A 23025-nucleotide genomic window follows, 5' to 3' on the forward strand; every position below is an offset into this window, starting at 1 on the left:
GATTATTTAAATTCTAATTTAGCACTTGTGACTCAAAGTCAAACATGTATTGTAAACAAATGAATTTTAAATATAGATGCCGTTTTTGGGGAGTAAATAAGAAAATTTCAAATTAAATATCTTCAAACTATATCGCATTGCATATCAAACAAAAGAGTTCATTGCAAGAATCTTAAATATATTCCTTTTTTTATAATTTTAGGATAAATAGTTTAGATATTTCACTCACGTTTAATATAAAAAATAGATTGCCAAAAACCGCGCAATGTACGGAACCCCGGAACGCAAGCCCGACCCGCATATGACCAGTCCTATTCTAATAGTCTTTGTTTTTCTGTATGAGACATTTATTGTAGGGCTCCGCCCTTTCTTAATTCTTTATAATATGGTTCAGTTTTGCATAGAATATTTTGACCAAAACAAACATATCTCATTCATTTTTATGACGACGTGCGAAGTGTTAGTCGAAATTTGAAACTAGTACTTGAGCTAAGAGAACCAATCTAATTTTTAGGCAATGTTTTATAATGCAAAAGCTTTATGACATTGAAATAAAGTTCAAATTATTTTATAAACAAGTATCTTAATAAATTGGTTTACTATAAATTACCAGGCCCCTCAAAACTTTATCTAGAATTTCAGTCACTTCGGCTTATTTAAGATGTAAGACGAAAAATAGCTGTTCCAATTACCGTGAGAAACAAAAATTAAATTTAGCCGATTTAAAAATAGGATAATTATATGTTTACATATAATGATAACATGATAGATAGATTCTGGCATGTTACAATCGCCTCCCAAAATTTGCTGTAGCTTAAATATATTAACAATATATTTGCGAAAGTAAATTTTCGAATGAAACCAAAATAAGACAATTAATCGTAATCAAAATAATGCAATTAAACTCTAATAAGAAACCTTTTTAACATTCTTCCCTTCTGTGTGTGCCTTTTTTTTTGTTGCGGCTGTGTGTAGTGTGTGTTTAAACCAAACAGAGGAATGAACACTTCTGAGAGTATAAGTTAACAAGTTCAGTCATGTTAAAAATAAACAATTAAAAGCGCAACCAGTTAATCCTGCCTCAACAAGAGAATAGAAGTTGTGATCCTTCTATCGATCCGAATGATACATACGCACGTTTCCGACTTAAGTCTGCATTTTGACGACCAAGAAAGGAACTTAACGTATCCCTTCGTAAGACAAGATTGAACCTTCTGCCAAGCAGCATATAATGCCACTCGACGAGTCGCTTCCCTCTTCTGCCAAGCAACATATGGAGATGCCACTCGACGGGCTTTTCTTTTTTAAAAGATTTAATTCCAACACCGTAACTCATGACTTATATCCCCAAAAAGCCTTTCCTAGTCTGGAGCATGTACATCATTAACGGGACGTTAAAATAAAAGATTAAGCTCTGCTTAACCCTTAGCTTCTACAATGAAGCGCCAAAATGTATTCAATACAAACATCATTTTGTATATAATAAAACATTTAAATAGTACTAACCAATAAAAAAGCACAACTAATCATTAACCTGATTCGAAATGAGCTAAATAATACACTTCATCTTTAAACATTTTTTAAGCTCATCTCGCATTATGCTTTTCCATATGAAGAAAGCACTATGACGTCACATTAACGATGGGTATGTGGGTTTCTATTCTGATGTTGTGTGTAGTGTAGAAATAACACGGCGGCAGTTTATAAATCTGCAAATATGCTCTTTTTTTTTTAGCGAGCCTAACCTAACACCAAACTACCGTGTTACCTCCCTTGTATAGTGTAATGTTCCAGACAGAATGTCAAAAAAGCGTTTTGATTATAGTCTTGCTATCTTCCCAGGGTCCTGCATATATTTTTTTTTGTTCATCAAACATTCGTCATAGTTATGCACCTCCTTGCTCACTTTCACACACCCCTGAAAATCTAACAAAACTTCCGCTAATAAAATAATTGAAATCAAAGAAGTTTTAATGATCTGTAATCTTTTTATGAAAATTCACTGTTAGCAAACATACAATCAATACATCTATTATAAAAAAAACTACTATTGTTTTTATGACTCTATTACTCGATTGAAAATACCAAAATGCAATATACTACTAAGTCAAAATTCAAATATCTATACCAACTTGTGATAGAAAAAAAAAACTACAATACTAATGCTTTTACTTGACATAAAATATAACTATGGAGAGCCCAGCAAAATATAATAAACATGTTAAACTTTGAAAATATTTAAAAATGACCAACTAAAATTAAAACTTTTTTGTCATGAAAAGAAGCAACTTAATATGATGATCAATTATATTACCAACTATAAAAATAAAACTGTTAATTGAATTGGATACTACTAGAAATTCTAACGTAAATGAATTGTTTGTAATTTGAAATTCACTATTTTTTTTAACCTAACGTACTAATTATTTATTGAAATTATAATTATTTATTTTTATTTAAGCCTAACTCTTTTAAGTGCCCACGCAATTAGATCTAAATACCAACATAGGTTAACTAAGCCAAACTTGTCACTCACTGCAAAAACGCCCTTATTGTATGTGACACAACTTACAACAAATTACCTAATCATTTGAAAGTCATGGATCTAAAATTATTTAATTCAAACGCAAAAAGGTGGCTTATAGAAAAATGTTTTACTGTATTACTGAATATTAAAATGACAATAAATATTCCTAGCATTTAGGTAAATATGTAAATATATAAATGAAAAATGTATCTATACTGAAAAGGTAAAATCACAAAGTAACTGAACGTGTAAATGTACATTCAAACTACAATGTGACCTAATTCTTACATATCGTAAAACGTTAAACTTCAATACTGATATATTTTTAATTATACAATATTTCAATTCTAGCCCGGAAATTGTAATATTCTTAACAACCATTGTTTACACATAAGAACACTAATACCCAAAACTATAAACCGCTTCAATATCCACTAGATATAAAACAATAGCTTAATTGCAACTGAGTAACTTACGCATTCCTATACCTACTCAAAAATCCAAAAAATAAAGATATACCCTTTCATATAACACCGAGCGAACACGCGCACCAACGTAAAGCCCAATTGTATGAAGTTATCACAAGTCAACGTACCTACGGGCTTGTAATAAAAAGTTTGTTGAATAACGCAGTGTTAACAATATTGAGTAGACCTACAATATTTATGAAATAAGTAATTTGATGTTAATGTTCAATCATGTAAATACCTAAATAATTACTAATATACCTTGATGAATTATACTATTTTATTTCCTTACTATCTTTTACTTACTATTTTTAATGTTTTTAAATTTTAGTGATTCTAGTAAAATAATGTTATCCACAGCACTAAGCATAACACCGGCACAAAACGTAAGTAATCTTAATATCTATTTGACTTTACACTAAAAGTTATGCCCTACATGATAAAAAAATAAACACATTCACTCTTTAACCTCGAGCGATAACGAAAACAACACACATATTGCAGTCAAGTGGTTGGCGCGACGATTTTTTGTAACTTCTACGAAAGACTTTAACTCTAAACAATAACAGACTCAACTTCAGGTAAAGTGGCTGACACGACTTGTTTTTGTGACTAGTGACGAATTTCTAATTTCTATATTTTACAACGACTGGAATATTCATATCAGAATCTAATAACAGCAAAACCCACAACTTTACACTATTTTAAGCATTACTATGTACGCCTCCCCATGTATAAAACTTTAATAATTTTAGCTAACTACTTTCAAATAACACTTTTTTTTAAGTTCTAATATTTCATCGCGTAAAAAACATGTAAAAACTATGACTTACTTGGCAATGAATACATACGCCTAAAATTTATTTTTAGAATGATCATAAAAAGCGTTTACTAATTAATACAAAAACTCAATCCCATAATATGCTATCCGTTTTCACGACAACAATTGTGTTGCTATAATCGACCGTTTTCACAAATCAACTATAACAACAACTTTGATCCAAAACAAGACATATAACTCAAAATTAAAATGAAACTAATAACGTTGATCAAATAATAGAATCAAATTAAATAAACTTAATTCAATATAAATTATACAAAACAAAACAATCACGGCATAATTTTATAAATGAACGAATTATTATAAAATATAAACTATAAAAATATGTTTAAGTTATCCGCGGTCACGGAACCAATCGTACAAATTAATAAAATTAAATGATATAAACTTTATCCTGGTCACGGCACCAATTGTAACACTCTCCCACCTCTCTACTCAACTAACCCTACTTTACCCTACCTAGATAGATCTAGACTAGCCTAAAATACTAAAAATTCCAATAAGAAAATCTAAAATTCTAAAACCCTTTAAAATACCGCAATCCGTAAATACCTTTATTAATAAATATAAAAGTAATGTAAATGACCTAAAAAGCTAATTAAATAAGTTAATATCTTGAATTGGATCAGTAAATTGGCCAAATGATCGTCTAGTGTTTATGTAGAACCCTTCGTCGTAACCGCTAATAGTAACCGAAATCCTTTTCGCATATAAGGAAAGAGTTATGAATCCTAATAATGTCAAATAATTATTAAACCGTAAATTATGTCTGAATAAAATATATGTCCGAGTTGTAAGAAAGATTATTGCAAGTTTTAGTAATGTTAGACTTAGTCTGACTAAGTCTGTAATATGATGTAAACAAAAAGTCAATAGTAAAATGTCATAATTAAGTATGTCCGAGAAATGTCATAGTAAATCGTCAGTAAAGTATGTCAAAGTAGTAAAGTCTGTCAAATGTAATAGTCAATTGGTCAATGTCAGAATGAATTCTAATAAATGTCACAATTACAAACATTTTTGTTTTTGGGGTATAGATGTCGCTCCGCCTCCGCGACACCCGTGATCATCATCCAGTTGCAGGTCAGAATCCCCGCCCCAGTTCGGAAGGAACTATTTTGTGGTCCAGAAGGGACATCTTTTATAATGACTGGCCTACTTCACCATTTGACCAAGTCATTATTTTGTGACATTTTTCGTCAACATTGAGAGGAAATCAAAGGGACAATTTAACATAACAAAATACTGGTAGTAGAGCAGCTGTATTTGATCCACTCTAAATCCCCAGAATACTGTAATTTTGTAGTAAACATATTTTAGTATACAATGAAATGATATTATCCAGACCGTTGTTGTAGTCATTCTGAATCACACTTTCGGACCAAAATAAACTACGGTCTTGCATCTGCCTCGACCTAGCCCAGACAAACCACTCATTGATATATTTCAATAATAATATGACCTTGTATTTTTAAGGCCAAGTGTGAAAATTACAGATCTGTAGAAAACAGAATGAAATCGTCATACAGACTGCCAAGGGACAGGCAAAATAAATATTATAAAGTGACTCTACAATACTACAGTATATTGTGGTTATTAACTTTAGTTTTTCCCACAATATATTTCTACCAGTAGCGTTGCAAAGGACCAAAATATATTTAAAGTCATAAGTAAATAAGTCAAGTTTGTCAACAAGTCATAAATAAGTATATGTAAGAAAATCCTAATAATCCCTAACCCCACTCTACATCCTAGCTATTGCTATTTTGAAATTAACCCATAAACCCATAATTATAATCGTAATATACAATAAAAATAGCCATATCAAATGTATCGAAGGGGAACCTAGCTATTTACTGTGAATATCTAATGGCTTTATTAAAATTAATAACCCTAGATTAAACTTAAAATTCCCTAAGCCAAACAAATATAAAACCTAGCCCTAACAGCTAAACTAACCAACTACTCTACCGATATATTTGCAAACTAGTATCCCGGGATACACATTTAATTTACTCGCGTAATTACTCGATGTGCAATGAGTAATCTCTAGTCTACAGCTAACTAAGACGAGTGAGGAAGCTCGATTTAGTCTAGATCCTATTCCTCGTGTGCTGGCCAATATATCCACACAGGGGGTTGGGACAGCGGATATATAGCCGGAAAAGGGTAATATAAAAGTGAATATATAAATACATAGATACGGGATATTTGGACTAGAACCTGGCTTTTTTAAGAAGTCTAGTTGACAACCCAAATCGTCCAGATTCCAGGGGTAAAACCTGTCTTAATAAACGCAGGAACTGCCAGGTCCCACCTGGTATTTATCAAAAATCCGCAATTAGTGAACTAGGGCTGTAGTTGACACCGTTTGGTTACCCGCCCTATTTCTCCAACCACCCAGCACTGTGCTGAATTGGAACTTGTTCTATCTACCCCATAATTTATATAAGAAAGCTATGAACTATATCACAAAACTACTTTAAATTAATATATAAAGTCCTCCAACCAAGATCATTTCAGTGTAAATATCACTAAAATAATCCTAGTCGAAACACTAAATATCATCATCATTCTCTTGCCCATGTCCCATTTACTTGGGGTCGGCGCAGCATGTCTTCCTCTTCCATACCTCTCTGTCACCCGTCATCTCATCATTCACTTGCGTTCGTTTCATATCATCTCTCACACAGTCCATCCACCTTTTCCTCGGTTTTCCTCTCCTTGTACTTCCCTCCACATTCATTCGTAATACCTTTCTCGTCACATGACTTTCATCCCTCCGCATCACATGTCCGTACCAGGCTAGGCGGTTTGCCCTTACTTTTTCTGTTATGGGTGCAACTTTCAGGCTTCCTCTTATATACTCATTCCTTATCCTATCCATTCTTGTCACGCCACACATCCACCTTAACATTCTCATCTCCGCTACATGCAATCTCTTTTCATCCGTCACCTTTAGGGGCCAACACTCTGATCCATACATGACGACAGGTCTTATGACTGATTTATAAATTTTACCCTTCAACCGAAGAGGCATTCGGGCATCGCAAATGGTTCCCGTGACCTGTCGCCATTTCATCCATCCAGTGCTAATCCGGTTTTTTACGTCACGATCGATATTGCCATCGCACTGTACTAGCGAACCGAGGTACTTGAAGTCGGAGCAAACCGGCAATGTAACGCCGTCGAGTTTTATGGCAGCAAAACTGGAGAGACCGCCAAAATCACAGAACATGTGTTCTGTTTTAGATCTGCTGATCTTCAGGCCAACATTCTCCAATTTTTGCCGCCACTTCTCAAGTCTGTTCTGCACCTCGAGTTCGTTTTCACCTACAAGCACAATGTCATCGGCAAACAGCATACACGAAACACTAAATATATTAAACACAATTAAATCACAAATTAATAAATTGCACTGAAAACTAAACAAGACTTTAAAACCTTTAACACTATTGATTTGTAACCTAAACTTCACCAATATATTCACATACATTAGCGCTTGTCTGAGCACAAATCAATAAACAAATAAAATAATTTAAATTCACTATGAATGGCACTATGAACAACACAAACTTTATAATCTTATTAAGTCTATTGATCAATAGTTTAGACTTCACTTAGTACAAATTTAAAATACTAGCGCTTGTCTAATCCACAAACCAATAAACAATAAAACCCTCAAAAATTAACACAATTTAAATGAACTTCTCTAAAACTATCAAATAAAAACCCACAACAAGTTACGTTATATTATGCTCCAACCCAAACTCTACCAGCATCATAAGATTCTAGCAAAGTCCAGGCCAGGTCACAATATAGGCAACCTAGATTAACCTAACAACCTACACTATTGAACCAGTTCCAACGGACTGCTGAAGGCCAAGAAAATGCTTGTGCAATTCCTTATAAACATCCCTACCATGCCATAACGCTTCCCCGCTATTCCCAGTTCCTTTGCCCTCATTGGTATACCTCAAACTAATGCTGAACTTCATAATCGCATGCAAATTAAACCTTATTTACTAATTAAAATAAGGTCCAACTTGACCTACTTAATGGGTGTGGTTTAAAATATTATTATGACGGCTGTGGGTTGACACCTCAGTTTGTTTTAGGGTTCGTATCTCAAAAGGCAAAAACGGAAACCCCACAGGACCACCCGTACGTCCGTCTATCTGTCTGTCTGTCTGTCACAATCTACCTTCTCCAAAATTACTGGATTATTTAAATTCTAATTTAGCACTTGTGACTCAAAGTCAAACATGTATTGTAAACAAATGAATTTTAAATATAGATGCCGTTTTTGGGGAGTAAATAAGAAAATTTCAAATTAAATATCTTCAAACTATATCGCATTGCATATCAAACAAAAGAGTTCATTGCAAGAATCTTAAATATATTCCTTTTTTTATAATTTTAGGATAAATAGTTTAGATATTTCACTCACGTTTAATATAAAAAATAGATTGCCAAAAACCGCGCAATGTACGGAACCCCGGAACGCAAGCCCGACCCGCATATGACCAGTCCTATTCTAATAGTCTTTGTTTTTCTGTATGAGACATTTATTGTAGGGCTCCGCCCTTTCTTAATTCTTTATAATATGGTTCAGTTTTGCATAGAATATTTTGACCAAAACAAACATATCTCATTCATTTTTATGACGACGTGCGAAGTGTTAGTCGAAATTTGAAACTAGTACTTGAGCTAAGAGAACCAATCTAATTTTTAGGCAATGTTTTATAATGCAAAAGCTTTATGACATTGAAATAAAGTTCAAATTATTTTATAAACAAGTATCTTAATAAATTGGTTTACTATAAATTACCAGGCCCCTCAAAACTTTATCTAGAATTTCAGTCACTTCGGCTTATTTAAGATGTAAGACGAAAAATAGCTGTTCCAATTACCGTGAGAAACAAAAATTAAATTTAGCCGATTTAAAAATAGAATAATTATATGTTTACATATAATGATAACATGATAGATAGATTCTGGCATGTTACAATATGCAGCGAAAAGCGACTACGGATAGTGCACCCGCCTGGCGGGTTGCTGGCAGTGAATGCGTTAACCCTATACCTATGTACCTATTTGCCTAGCTTACCGGTGCGTCGATGGTCCTGTCGATCTGCGAGGCCTGCCGCTGTTGTCCCATCATGTCCTTCATAGGGAACACGTTCACGGGACTGCGGCTAATCTTGCCCTCCGACACGCACACAGTTAGCTGGAATAACACCCACCGTTTATACACCACACAAATATTAGTCCCAATCTAAGCTACCTTCTACTACTACTACTACTACCTTATACTACTAACTATACTCCCCCACCAACAGAACAAATACGGAAGCTATCAGCGTAAGCTTGAAGCGTCTAACTACGTTTGTTAAAATTAATTTATAACTAACTCACGTAAGTTTTAAACGATCATCGCTCGATATGTTTCGATCTGTTAGGATCGTCAACTGGATGTTTTGTGACTTTTGAGTCGCACCGGAGATAGTTTATCACAGTGTTTTTCAACCTTTTTACAGCGCAATGCTAAAGGGGCATGAGTACCTTTTTCTTTCTTTTTTAATTTAAGCTTTGTGAGCCCCTGCTCGCCCGCTGCGCCCAGGGATTGTGACCCAAAGGTTGAAGAACACTGTTTTTGTAACCTTGGAACAAATCGCAATGCGATTTGTATTACATTACCAATACCGACTAAGTGGGTGCAACAAGTTCAATCGATCGACCAAATGCTGCAATGTATCAATTGCATGCGATTTGTAGTACCTATATCAGATTAATATTGAACTCACAGAAAGCACGACATGCATGATGACGTGGAAAGCGACGAAGGCCGCCAGCACGAACACGCTCCATGACGGCAGCTCCGCCTTCTGAAGGTAGACCGCCAGGAAGATTGTTGCGACTGTAACGTGAAACTAGTGTAGCTCAGGGGTTGGCAAACCACGGCTTGAGGGCCGCATGCGACAGCCTAGACTCTTCGAGACACCCAAAAAATTAACACTTCTTGGACCACTCTGAAGAGTTAGGTAGGTATCTGGATATTAACTTTTTGAGATTCCTAAAACTGGTGATTTCTGCTTCTGGATTGCCGACCCCTGCTGTACGTGAATGATATTCACGAGTAGGGTTTGCACGACGGATCCGAAATGTATGGGAAGATCCGCGGATCCGGATCCAGATCCGGATAATTTCATACATTCCGGATCCGGATTGCAAACCCTATTCACGAGTTACATGCTTCTAGAGATACGAAAGATAACCTTCTTATGTTAGGGAGGGACAGGATCATTTGTCAAATATCGGATTTGGAAAACAATTGGAACTTCTGAACGAAGTCCTAATAGCCCTATGGCCCTACCCGTAGTACTAATTACCTACTTGTAATTTAAATCATTTTCAATTGGAACAGAAATGTATTTCTTCTGTTTCGTTCGATTTCATACACAATAAATTCAACCATATTTCCTTCACTATTGATCTCAAATTCAACTGGCAAGTTTTTTGTGTAATGGGTTTAAGGAATAATGGTATCTGGTGGGATATATGGATATTAAATAAATTACACTTACTGCCTAAAATGTGCGCGGCGTTGCCAAATAGCCAGTGCACCCAGTTGAAGATAGGCCTCTTCTTAGTTCCAGGGTGTGGCCTGAAGTAAGCACCTGCAATGAGAACAAAAACACTTATTGCATGATCATGGTTTTATTTCAATCTAAATGGCGCCAAATATATATAAAGTACAGTATATATGTATCACACCAGCCGGGCTAGCACATGATTGGCGCAACAGTATCTCGCGGCGAGATAGACTACCCGTCCCTCTTCTATTAACATAGTTAGAAAAAGACGGGTAGTCTATCTCGCCGCGAGATACTGTCGCGCCAATCACATGATTACCCCCCTACCCCCTGTAGGCCTAGCACATGCTAGGCCTACAGGGGGTACCTTTATAAAGGTCTGTAACCTGTCAGACATAGAGACTATAGAGAGGTCACTTTCTAACAAATATCTAAGAGCCACTGTGTCCATCGTCCACTGTGTTTAGTGACAATTAGTAAAATAATGTTATTATCCTACTCCTACAAATTATCTGATTTGCCCGGAAGGTTGACTTGTTTTGACTTCCGCTTCGCAGTCAGCAGCAGAAGTTGCTAAGCGGGCTGGGTGTTCAAAATGATCTTGACGCGACTTTATTGTTAAGAGAATAAGAACGTATATATCAAGGTAATTTTGAACACCTCGTCCGCTTAGCAACTTCTGCTGCTGACTGTATTACCTACAACCAATATATAGTGCTTGGATTAGGATGCTAACCGATGGGCTGTATAAAGCACAGCACAACTGTAACGATGCCGGTGATGGCGTGAGGGTTGCCATGTCAGCACCATCAGTATTCTGTGTGTACTGTTGCCAATGTTCAGGGTTGGTACTAACCGATGGGCTGTATAAAGCACAGCACAACTGTAACGATGCCGGTGATGGCGTGAGGGTTGCCATGTCAGCACCATCAGTATTCTGTGGTACTGTTGCCAATGTTCAGGGTTGGTACTAACCGATGGGCTGTATAAAGCACAGCACAACAGTAACGATGCCGGTGATGGCGTGAGGGTTGCCATGTCAGCACCATCAGTATTCTGTGGTACTGTTGCCAATGTTCAGGGTTGGTACTAACCGATGGGCTATATAAAGCACAGCACAACAGTAACGATGCCGGTGATGGCGTGAGGGTTGCCATGTCAGCACCATCAGTATTCTGTGGTACTGTTGCCAATGTTCAGGGTTGGTACTAACCGATGGGCTGTATTAAGCACAGCACAACTGTAACGATGCCGGTGATGGCGTGAGGGTTGCCATGTCAGCACCATCAGTATTCTGTGGTACTGTTGCCAATGTTCAGGGTTGGTACTAACCGATGGGCTGTATAAAGCACAGCACAACAGTAACGATGCCGGTGATGGCGTGAGGGTTGCCATGTCAGCACCATCAGTATTCTGTGGTACTGTTGCCAATGTTCAGGGTTGGTACTAACCGATGGGCTGTATTAAGCACAGCACAACTGTAACGATGCCGGTGATGGCGTGAGGGTTGCCATGTCAGCACCATCAGTATTCTGTGGTACTGTTGCCAATGTTCAGGGTTGGTACTAACCGATGGGCTGTATAAAGCACAGCACAACAGTAACGATGCCGGTGATGGCGTGAGGGTTGCCATGTCAGCACCATCAGTATTCTGTGGTACTGTTGCCAATGTTCAGGGTTGGTACTAACCGATGGGCTGTATAAAGCACAGCACAACTGTAACGATGCCGGTGATGGCGTGAGGGTTGTCTCCCGTAGTGGACCAGCCGCCGACCTCTACTAGGATCAGGATGAAGCCGGTCACGGTCAGCAGCCACGTCAGCACCATCAGCATTCGGTGATACTGTTGACAAAACATGAAAAAATTATAGAGTACCTATAGGGCCGGTTGAATCAACACGGTTACAGACGGTTTGGTGCAACGGACCCTAAGATGGCCTTCATTCTCTGATGTGACCGTGACTGTCAGTTAACTATAACCTTCTAACAACATAGATCATCAGTCCTACTTATTCGAGATAATAAAATAAATTCGTTAGAATTGTCACGATTCATTGACAATACTTACGGCAAACCAAATGTCCTTTCCACCTAGCTGCTTTCCGACCCACGTCTGTCTGAAATACCTGTAACAAATAATCAAACAAAAATTACAATGGTCCTTCGAGCCGGATCCTGTATATCGTAGTGAAAAGCAGAAAATTGTTTGGAGTATTTGCTTTAAATAGGCAAACCCTTCTATTCCCTAATGAAATTTTATGGACACAGGTCGCCACAAGGATGTTCTGTATATGTTGTTTGCTGCATGCATTTGTCCCTAAACTTCTCAATATGAACTTTTATTTAATACAGTGAATCCTTATATCATTAAAAAAAATTGGCAACGCGCTACGAGCACACCCCTCTAGGTGTAATCGTGCGGTGTTGCTTGCCATTACGCCAGCCGTAGGCTTTATAGCATATAAGAAAAACTTACCGTGCCAGTAAAATGCCCAGTGAAGCGCTTCCCAGCCAGGCGGCGATCATGAAGCTACCGTGCAACTTGAGCAGCAGTTTGGAGGCCCCGGCGGCCGCACCCACACTGGACAGGGCGAGTGGCTCGCCCGTCGCCTCGTACGCGAGGCTGTGGAAACCTACTCGATCGGCGTCTGTGGGCAAAACAATAGATTGTTACATCATGTCATAGCATTATTCGGATTAGAAGGACTCGCAATTTCAAAACATGTTTTACGAGTATGGAAGGTAAATCGAGAGTTCAAAGGTCAAATGGGAAACCAAAAATTAAGCTCCGTTGCCAATTGCTGTTCGTAGTGTTTCTTCACAAAGAGAATATAATCACTACGTAACTGGCATTCAATTTTTTCTAAGATAGGTAACAAAACTCTTAATAAAAAGGTTAGAAGGAATAGTGCAAAGACTTGAAGACTAGTCTGGACAAATAATTATCCGTTTATTACCCAAAAAGCTGAATCATGAATCATACTAGATTCGATGTTCCTTATATAGTTTCTATTGTCTAGGAGAGGACACTGACTTCTGTAACACAGGTCTTTACCTAGCTCAGAAGTCAGGGACTTCAAAACCCACTTAGTAACTTGTTTTTGACAATTAAATCTAAATTACCTTTCATACTATCTCCAGAAACCACCATTAAATTGTACTTCGTTGTAGCCAAATTGAACGTCTGTCCCATAACTTTAGATTCCACATCTCTCGTGAACTTGCAATACAGCTTCCCATCGATCACAGAAGACTCTAAAAGCTGAACAATGTCCTGAGGCGAGTCAGATCTTCGCACGTAGGGCTCTGCTTTAGGGTAAGTCCAGGATGTGAAGAGACTGACTCTTCCGTTGTCGTTTCTGACGCATTCCATGGCACTGTCGTCTCCCATCTTGTTGTCCATGCTCAGAGCAGCAGCGACGTATTTAGGGTTGTCCGTTCCCTGGATCTCGAAGGTGTACTTGTCGCCAGCGACGAAGATGGCCACGACGGCCTTGCAGTTGCCGGCGTTGAGGCAGTTCTGGGGCACGCCGTAGCAGAGCTTAGTATCGGCACAACCCTGGTAGATGGTGTCGAGTTGGGTAGGAACTGCTCTAGGCTGGAATAGGGATTAAGTTACAATTACTTCCACTAATATCTCAGGCAACCGGTTTGTTTTAGTCTCCGGATTCTTAGTTAGTAAATTGGTTCCACTTATTATTGATAACGTTAACGAAAGATATACTTAGAATAGAATAGAATAGAATAGAGAGCGTTTATTCGTGACCAAAAATAAGTAAAGATAATAACAGGTAACATAACAACTTATATCAGATAGGTAATTACGAAAATCGGAACCATTTCGGTTCGCATGACTTTGAATAATTAAATGCAACTTTTGTAGAAGACATAGAAAGCTCTGCTGTAAGGTACCTTAGATTCCATAACGACAGGAGGAGCCATAGTGGTCCTCTGAGTGGTAGTAGGCACAGCCGTAGTGGTGACCACGGTGTCTGGGGTCACCACTTCCACCACTGCCGATTCCACATTCTTCCAGAAGGTCGCATAGCTTTGTGCTACTGTTGCTCTGAAATAAAACATAAGTATTTTTGTTACATAACGTGAAAATCTCGTCAAAATCCATTATCTTGATAGTGGGAAATGGCTCACAACATCATATCTATTACAACTTTGGAGAACTAGAGCCTGGCCAAATGACAAAAGGTTACCTACTTATAGAAACTTACAAGTAAATAATGTATGTAGGTATGGAAATTATCATGTGACCTTTCGTTCGCATCTGTCATCCCTAGGTCATCCCGGTAGGTCCATTTTTATTTTCCATTGGCGTTTATCGATAAACCATTGCCATCGTGGCTATGGCCATTGCATGCAAGTATCTTACTCGTATGCGCGTTTACGTTAAATTAGATACCGATACTATATAATCGCTACCGAAATACCTCACTTTTTTCACTGCTGAGTCATTACAAGTAACAGGCGTGACTATTATAGTTCACGGTTATATCACTTGCCAAGGCCCAGGTCTTTCAACCTTGATTCTCGAGCGAATTTCGTCCGGAATTCTTCGGTTCCGCGTTTGGGTGAAACAAAGCGGCATGTGGAATTTGACTCAAGTAAAAGTACCTGAGGCCTTGTCGTTTCTACTATTTTGAGCTATGTTATCGACCAGAACTGGGTACCTAAAGTCCAAAAGCTCGTACTGTACCAGTATGATAAATAAGATTATGCTTTCGTCGAATATTTATACGCTCGATTTGGTAAAGCAATTTAATGATTCAGTTGCGGACTGACCGTAGGAACAACCACAAACGGCACATTGTGGTTTGCGCCCCGTCCCAGCATGCAACACAAAAGATGCTGCCGACAATCACCTATACCTAAGAACTATAATTGTTTCCTTACCACCATTCAAGCACATTTTCGATTCCTCTAAGTAAGCTTGATCTAAAGTTTTTAATGTACATAGGGGCTTGTGCGCAAGGTGGGTGACTTTCTGCTGCCACGACAATAATCATAATCATAATCATTTAATCGCAATCCATGGTATTACAGGTGTTAACTTAGATTAGGTACAGCATGGACCCTACAAGGGCGTGGCAACATAATAATATTCGATCTCATCTCATAATGTTTACCTGAACTCGATTCCTCCAAGGAAGTCAGTGGGCGCTTGCCACAGGAAAGTCTGCGCCGGCTTGTCTTTAGGGTTGGAGTGCGTTACAGTGTCGTTCTCGCCGCGGCAGCTGATGATCTGCGTATTCTCGGGATCAGGGACTGTCAGGAATTTGCCGACGATACTGGCGGGGTTCTGAAAAGAGGATGGATTATATACCTATAATAAATTGTGATTTCGTTTTTGGTCGAATTCTTACATGAATGACAAGTAATTTAATTTTCTGTTGTCCCTAATGTATGTTTTTTACGCCAAATAAATATTTTCTATTTCTATTTCAAGTATTTGAAAGTGTAGGTAACGCTTGGTTGGATTGGACTGGATGCGATCCAAGGTTGGATCACTTGGATCCACTGGATATTTACGCCGTCGTTGCTTTGCTCACGAGTCATGTACCTATGCAAAGTTGCAAACACCACTCCTTGGTGAGCGTCATATTCAGTTATGATGATGTACCTGCACTTGTCTGGCCTGCAATATGAAGCCGCCAATAGGCACGGGCGCACCCGGCTGGCTGCCAATCGTGACGCTGAGCTTATCCCCCTGTCGGACTTGGGATGATGACGTCACTACCACATAGGGTGGCACAGAGGTCTGCGGCTCGATGTCGGGATGCCGAGGGAGTTGGTCTAGGCATGACTGAAATAGAAAAAAATTGAAAATTTATAAGTAATAAAATTTATTCAATAAAACTTCGATGATTACGATTAGTATCGATTAACTTCTTGATCTCTTTCCGAACAGACTCTGTCTAGTAAAATAACTTTTAGAAAAAAACGTAACTCAGGTACCTACTGGTTGTCAAGTTGACTGACATAGCTCAAAATATTTTTCTCTGCTTATTATTTAGTTCTTTTCACATCAAAGTTTCACATTCAAATCAAGTGCATGCAAGCGTTTATACTTTCTTGATGGTCTGAGTCAAATCTTACAAATAAAATTCACAACAATTAGCATTTCCCAGTATTTTATTAACATATTTATAACGAAAATGTATGAGCTTGCAGTTGATGCAAATAAAATCCACAGATACCGTCATAAAGGTTTCTGTCAGAAATACATGAATTCAATTTCTTAAGGTCAATGTGGAGAAGATCGTCTACCAGGTAAGACCATCATAACATATCATGACACATGTTTTTGTACAATAAAGTGATTACTAGGTACTACTACCATCTACAAGTATGACGGTCTCCTCATTTCCCCGGTCCCCGGTTTTATATGCCGGTCTAAGGCCCAAGATACACTTGTAAGTTTTACTTAGGGACTCAGCTATACTCCACAATGAGAAATGAATATCTCATTCTAACAAATAGCTTTGTCCCTACTTAAGTACCTAAGTAAAACTTACAAGTGTATCTCGGGCCTTACCCACATTTACCTTACAGTGGTTTCTTTTCCAGTCTTCATCATCAACAGTTTATAAACTGACATGAAGTCAAGCCTTACCCCAGGAGGTGCTCCAGAGCCGTGTTGTTCAGAAGACTGCACCAGCAGCAACAGCGCCAGCGCCAGCAGACCCCTGTTCCTTTTCCGAGGTAGCATATTTCACTTTCTGCAAAGAAAAGAGGTAATGAGCACAAATAATTACATTACCTACTAGGTACCCTAGATTGCTTCCAGGCTAGCTTTTATATGTGTGTTCTAACTTTTAACTCGCTTTTGTAGGAGTAATAGAGTTGACCAAACTAAGTTAGCAGCGATTTTGATAGCCCAGACGGTGCAAGTGTTTATTTTAAACCTCAAACTTCTATGAGATTATAAATAAATAAATAAATAAATAAATAAATAAATAAATAAATATTATAGGACATTATTACACAAATTGACTAAGCCCCACGGTAAGCTCAAGAAAGCTTGTGTTGTGAGTACTCAGACAACGATATATATAATATACAAATACTTAAATACATAGAAAACAACCATGACTCAGGAACAAATATCTGTGCTCATCACACAAATAAATGCCCTTACTGGGATTCGAACCCAGGACCGCGGCTTCACAGGCAGGGTCACTACCCACTAGGCCAGACCGGTCGTCATGACCGGTGATTATGACGTTTAAATAACACAAGTGTTATTGTGCAAGTACCGTCAGGTCTGGGCTATCAAAATCGCTGCCAAAATAGTTTGGTCTTACTCTAGTATTATACTGATATTCCCTCATTCATCCAAAACTATCCGTATTGCTAAAAAAAAATAATGAATAAAAACATAAATATTATTACCGGTTTCGATATGAACTCGTTTACATAACAACAATAGACAATCGTGAGTGCGACTCCGTGACTGACGAACCGTGGCCATTGATTCCATCCATTCCATCAAAAGTGAAGGTAGCAGTTTTTAAATTATACAAAAAGAACAGTTAGCACACAATTAACATATATACGAGTATGTACGCATATGTTGAGTCATTAAGACGAGTTATTCTTAAGTTCTTCCTTATTTCCACGGAAGAAGTTACGTTTTACTTTTGTTATCCAAGAGTCCCCAAGAATAACTCCATTTGAGGAGTTAAAATGAAAGTCTGCTGCCCTAGGTGTGCGACTCTCAAGGCGGGTTCGAATTTCGCCTCCTACCAATAAGATAGTCATGTTTATGTATACGTACCATTCGATATTTGACATTCGATGTATCATTAGATATTTACCTACCAGTCGCTTTTTCATTAAGGAAAACATGTTTAGGCGCCCACGACAAATCGCACAAAAATTAGCATATGAATTTATTATACAATGTAAAACGAACTCACTTTTAAGGCTTTTAGATTTGAGGAATGAGGACAGTGCTACATTAGCGACAGCAATCGCAGTTTAAATCGCAATCGTGTTTGCAATTACTTTTTAAGTTATCGTTCTATCACAATAATGGTTTAACACGAAAGGTCCCCGAACCTTTGTACACTGGTTTAAATACCCGTTATTAAGAACAGAGTTTTGCCTATATTTAATTTCACAAACGGGTCTAACGCTGAAATTAAATATGTGTACCTACAAAACGCGAGAGTTTAAAGTGTTATAGAGTTTTGCCTTTTGGAATTTAATATTCGGTATATCGGCACCTATAGCGGTGTCGTGACCTTTATACGATTTGAGAATTGGTATGATTAATTAACTATAGTTTGACTCGTAATGAAGGTCGTGTATATTCGAATTCATGCCTGTGTTAATCATTTTCTTGAAACCTACTTTTGTACGAAATATTTTTTTAATTCAATTTTTTTCTATCCTTTTTCCAAAGCCTGGGAAGGATTGACGAGCGGGCCCTGGACTTGATTAAAGGGGTAACCAAATAAGCGCTAAAATGAACGCATAACAGAAGTTTTTCACTTTTTTACTTCCGGTGACCATTTCCGGATCTCCGAGGTGATTTTTTTACCGAATGTTTATCCTTGGATGATTTCTCTAGCAAGATTATTTTACCAATCTTATAACCGTTACTTTTCTGATTCTCTGAAAATGTTAGGAAGTTAATAAATGGTGTCAATTTTTCAAACCAATCTGCTCTCTATCACCAAACATTTACAGACCAATAAAAAGGTAGCATTTGTAACCGAAACTCTGGTGAATTGCTTCTCATAGTTCTCATACGAGTATAGGTGCTTAAGTTTCGAGCAACTCATCCATCAGTAGGTACAAGCCCTTTCTGAATAAGTAATGTGTGACGGGGCAACCACCTAAGTAATGGTCCCTTGTTCGGTGCCTCGAAGGCAGGTGACAGGATATGACTCAGCAGAATCGTTGATAAGAGGGGGTAGCCATGGCTGGTACAAACACTCAATTTGAATGAGGTGAGGGTTATACATAGAAATGATAGGGGTGATAGAGCGCGAAGCGGCAAAAGTTAGCAAAACGAGCAATCGTCTTTTGGACGACCTCTTTGATTTTGGACTGAATGCATGTTTTTTTAGATTAAGCTTTATAATAAGGTCGTTTTCTAAGGATGAACAGTGAAATATACGATGGGTTATCAGTTGAGTGACGTCCATTGGAAATCTTTTAAAGGAGGTGTGAATGAAAACACAAAGGACAATTCCTTCGTTTCCTGAACCAGAATAACTTATTTTGAATTAGGTAGGTAAAGTAAGGACGCTAAGCACAAAGAATTTCGAACCGACCCGTTGACCCGCCTGTTCTAATCTCTATTCCACGCGCAATATTATATTGTTATCCCGCTCGCACTCGCTCGTCAGCTTCAAGCCGATAATTGGCAGGAAACGGCGCAGGATCGGGAAAAATGGTGTGCTCTCGTTTCGGAGGCCAAAATCCTCTTTGGGTCGCTGAGCCGTAATAGTTAGTTAGTTATCCCGCTCGCACAGTGGCATTGACCGCCGGCATCATGGGCAGGATAGGAAGAGGCGGGTTCTTCGTGCTCTGCGTCCTTACTTTGTCATTTTAAAGTAGACAGTATAATAATGACGCCTGGGGACACGTAAAACGACATGTAACTGATGTAACTGCTGTATGATATGAGGTACTACATATTTTGCGGGGAGGTCACGGTTCACAGTGAAGGGACGACTTCCGTCTTAACCGGATGGCGACTTTTAAGGTCGCAACGTTCCAATGACAACGTTAGGTCATTTTGCATTATAAGTAGGTCTATGAGACTGATATAATAAGTATCAAAAGGGTTAAGATGGCCGGCTCTTTTTATCATCTGTGACCATGCCTGTCACGTTCTAACAAGTGTGGAAGTGACGCATGACATGACAGGTGATAAAAACGCGACCATGATACCGCTGCTGGCCTGTTTTTTGAGGGGTTGATAAATGATTTTCAATGATGACGATGTACGGATGTATTTTGTATCTTTTCTCTCGTGCACGCTAAGATCCTCTGACAATTAACGAGGTTGTTCACGTTTTTCCCGACATCGCACTGCTATAGTTTGTCAAAGGTGTCGCGCACAGCGCGATTCGCCATATAAAAGTCGGTATGTATCAAAACTAGTAATGTCAGTCTATATTTTGATGTGTGGTAACACCACTTGTTCTGACTAACTTTTGCTTGATGGTACTGTGAATAAGATGGCGGGAAAGGAGTGCCGCGTACACGAGGTAATGAGCGGAGATCGTGGTAGTAAGATCAGTTAGGAGCCACGAGCTTCTAGGAGGCCCAATGCCCCATCAGAAACACATCAGGTGAGTGTTTGCTTTGCCATATTATTATGTCGACATAAACGTGCATCATAAGGTGGAAAGATGAGGAGACGGTTATAGCATATCGTTCTTTCCGTTAGTAGTAGTCCAATCTTGCAGTGCACTGCACACTTGGTAGTCAAGGAAATTGGACATGTATTTGAGGTGTGTCCGGGAACACACGGGCACGGTCGACTGAGTTGGAGCAACCGTGGCGAGACTATGGGGAAGGTGGAGGTCTCCGGGGGGGCATAGCCCCCCCGTCCGGCTAAGTGACAAATGTGCAAATCTGATAAGAGTCACCAGGGATATGGCCCTGTATAGACCGGAGCAAGTCGACCGATGCCCAACTGGAGGTGCATAGCCATTAAGTAGTATGTGGGTTAGCAACCACACTGAGCTTAAACGAGATGGAAGGGCACCAAGTAAAACTGAATCATTCATGTGAGTGATACAACCACATGAGAGAGGCAAGTCCTCATTTTATCTGTATACACATAATTAAGTAGAGTGGAATAAAGTTGGTCGACTCATCTTTCCATTCTAATGATATAAATGTGTAATTTATATATATTCATGCCGTCCATATGTATATGTGAACCCAGCAATTAGTATTTCATACATATATTGTACAGGAGGGACGACATTTTGGTGGAGCGTGCTGGGATAACTATATAAATGAGCCGGATAAGCGAGGCTTATTTTTATCAAAATTATTTATTTTATCATGATTTGCTGTTGCAATCATGTTATATAGTGTTTAATAATAAAGAAATTAATCTGAGTACCATTTATTTTAGTAGTAAGGAAAATATGTATATTTGTATTTTGAAATTATACTAGTTCATAAGTCCTTTTATACTGAGTGATTGTCAGTCTCTAAAAGGGGAGAACTGAAAGGCACACAGTTCAAGAGTAAAAGGATAATTGCGTGGTTTGGAAGTGCGTAGAAAGTTTGAAAAAATTTCAGCCGCAAATAATTAAAAAAATATAGCACAAGTGTATGTAAAGCTTAAACTAGGATTAATTTTAGTAGAATATCGTGTAAAGTGCACTTAAATGAAATTATTTTAACTTAAATCCATTCATTCGTTTCATCCGAATGTCTATGGTGCTAGTGCGTACCCAAGTAATCGATTCTAACCGATTCGTTTGAAGTGAGCGATACTTGAAACTAATATAATGTTTTAGGTGATATTAATACAAAGGTGAATATTAAACAAGTTTTAATCTTGTTTTAGTTTGCAAAAATATGTAAACGATAAATATTTGTTCAGTAAACTCTTGGGTTTTACGAATTGAACGAATAGTCAAAATCGGTATTATGTAATCTCAGTGTGACAACACTACTATGGAATTTTCTTCTCGCATTTGCCGCCTTTTTCGTTTGTTGTCAAATGCCAAACTTGTCATGAAAATTTTGCTGTCTGGTGGTCGAGTATTTTTAAATGGAAAATAACTTTTAATTAGAATTATCCATTCTAATTGGATTAGTGTTTGCGAGTATATTTCGGTGTGACAGTGAATAGTTGTTGATAGGATACAACGTTTAATGGGAAATATATCACGGATCAAGTTCGTAGAGGATAAAACACGGAGTCAGGGGTTTCGTGTGAAGCATACGTAAGGGAAGGATAGTGATAAATTGTACCTATTCACAATGGAAGATATCCTGGCTAACATGGTCCAAATGCGACAAAATAAACTGAAAACATACATCGAAAACATTCAGTCTAACGATGCCGGTGATCTCATAATTGGAAGTGGGTCCGGTACGATAAGACAGTTACAGAATCTAATTAGCAAACTACAAAATGAAATACGGCACTATACGACTACCTCGTTGAACCCGGAAGCTACTGTAGTTAACCAGGCTATGGAGATTCAACTACAGGCGGAGGATTTAATCGTGAATATAGAGACATCCATGGCAGTTGTAGCTGATCAGCATAATACAACAACGGAACAACAAATGAATATTAAACTTCCAAAACTGCAACTACCTAAGTTTGATGGTGATCAGCTACGATGGTCAGAATTTTGGGATCGGTTTGTGTCCAATGTAGACAACCAGCCCATGGCCGAGGCTGATAAACTTAATTATTTGTTAAGTAGTCTGGAGGGCAAGGCAATGGAAGCTGTAGCGGGCATCAGTATAACAAATCACAATTATGCCATTGCCGTGGAGGCTCTCAAGTCGAGGTATGGGTCGAACGATGCTCTGATAGATGTCCACTACACTGCGCTTACCAACTTGGGTCGAGCAGAATATTCG

The 23025-nt window shown here is 38.2% G+C and overlaps 1 protein-coding gene across 3 annotated transcripts in view; it reads right to left on the reverse strand.

The window, feature by feature from the left end:
* LOC134660183 (putative ferric-chelate reductase 1 homolog) overlaps positions 1-23025 on the reverse strand; it is a 60631-nt gene that overhangs the window by 3946 nt on the left and 33660 nt on the right. For 2 of the 3 annotated variants that reach the window (XM_063515912.1, XM_063515919.1), the window contains exons 2-12: positions 17057-17162; positions 16064-16246; positions 15570-15742; positions 14344-14497; positions 13555-14029; positions 12908-13079; positions 12500-12557; positions 12121-12274; positions 10423-10515; positions 9643-9755; positions 8946-9065 (exon numbers count right to left, since the gene is read on the reverse strand). In XM_063515912.1, coding sequence (XP_063371982.1) covers positions 8946-9065; positions 9643-9755; positions 10423-10515; positions 12121-12274; positions 12500-12557; positions 12908-13079; positions 13555-14029; positions 14344-14497; positions 15570-15742; positions 16064-16246; positions 17057-17152 — 1791 coding nt within the window. In that variant the 5' untranslated portion in view covers positions 17153-17162. The remainder of the gene's footprint in view (positions 1-8945; positions 9066-9642; positions 9756-10422; positions 10516-12120; positions 12275-12499; positions 12558-12907; positions 13080-13554; positions 14030-14343; positions 14498-15569; positions 15743-16063; positions 16247-17056; positions 17163-23025) is intronic. The other variant, XM_063515926.1, reaches the window with a different exon arrangement.

This window comes from Cydia amplana, chromosome 2, assembly GCF_948474715.1.
Source record: "Cydia amplana chromosome 2, ilCydAmpl1.1, whole genome shotgun sequence".
NCBI lineage: Eukaryota > Metazoa > Arthropoda > Insecta > Lepidoptera > Tortricidae > Cydia > Cydia amplana.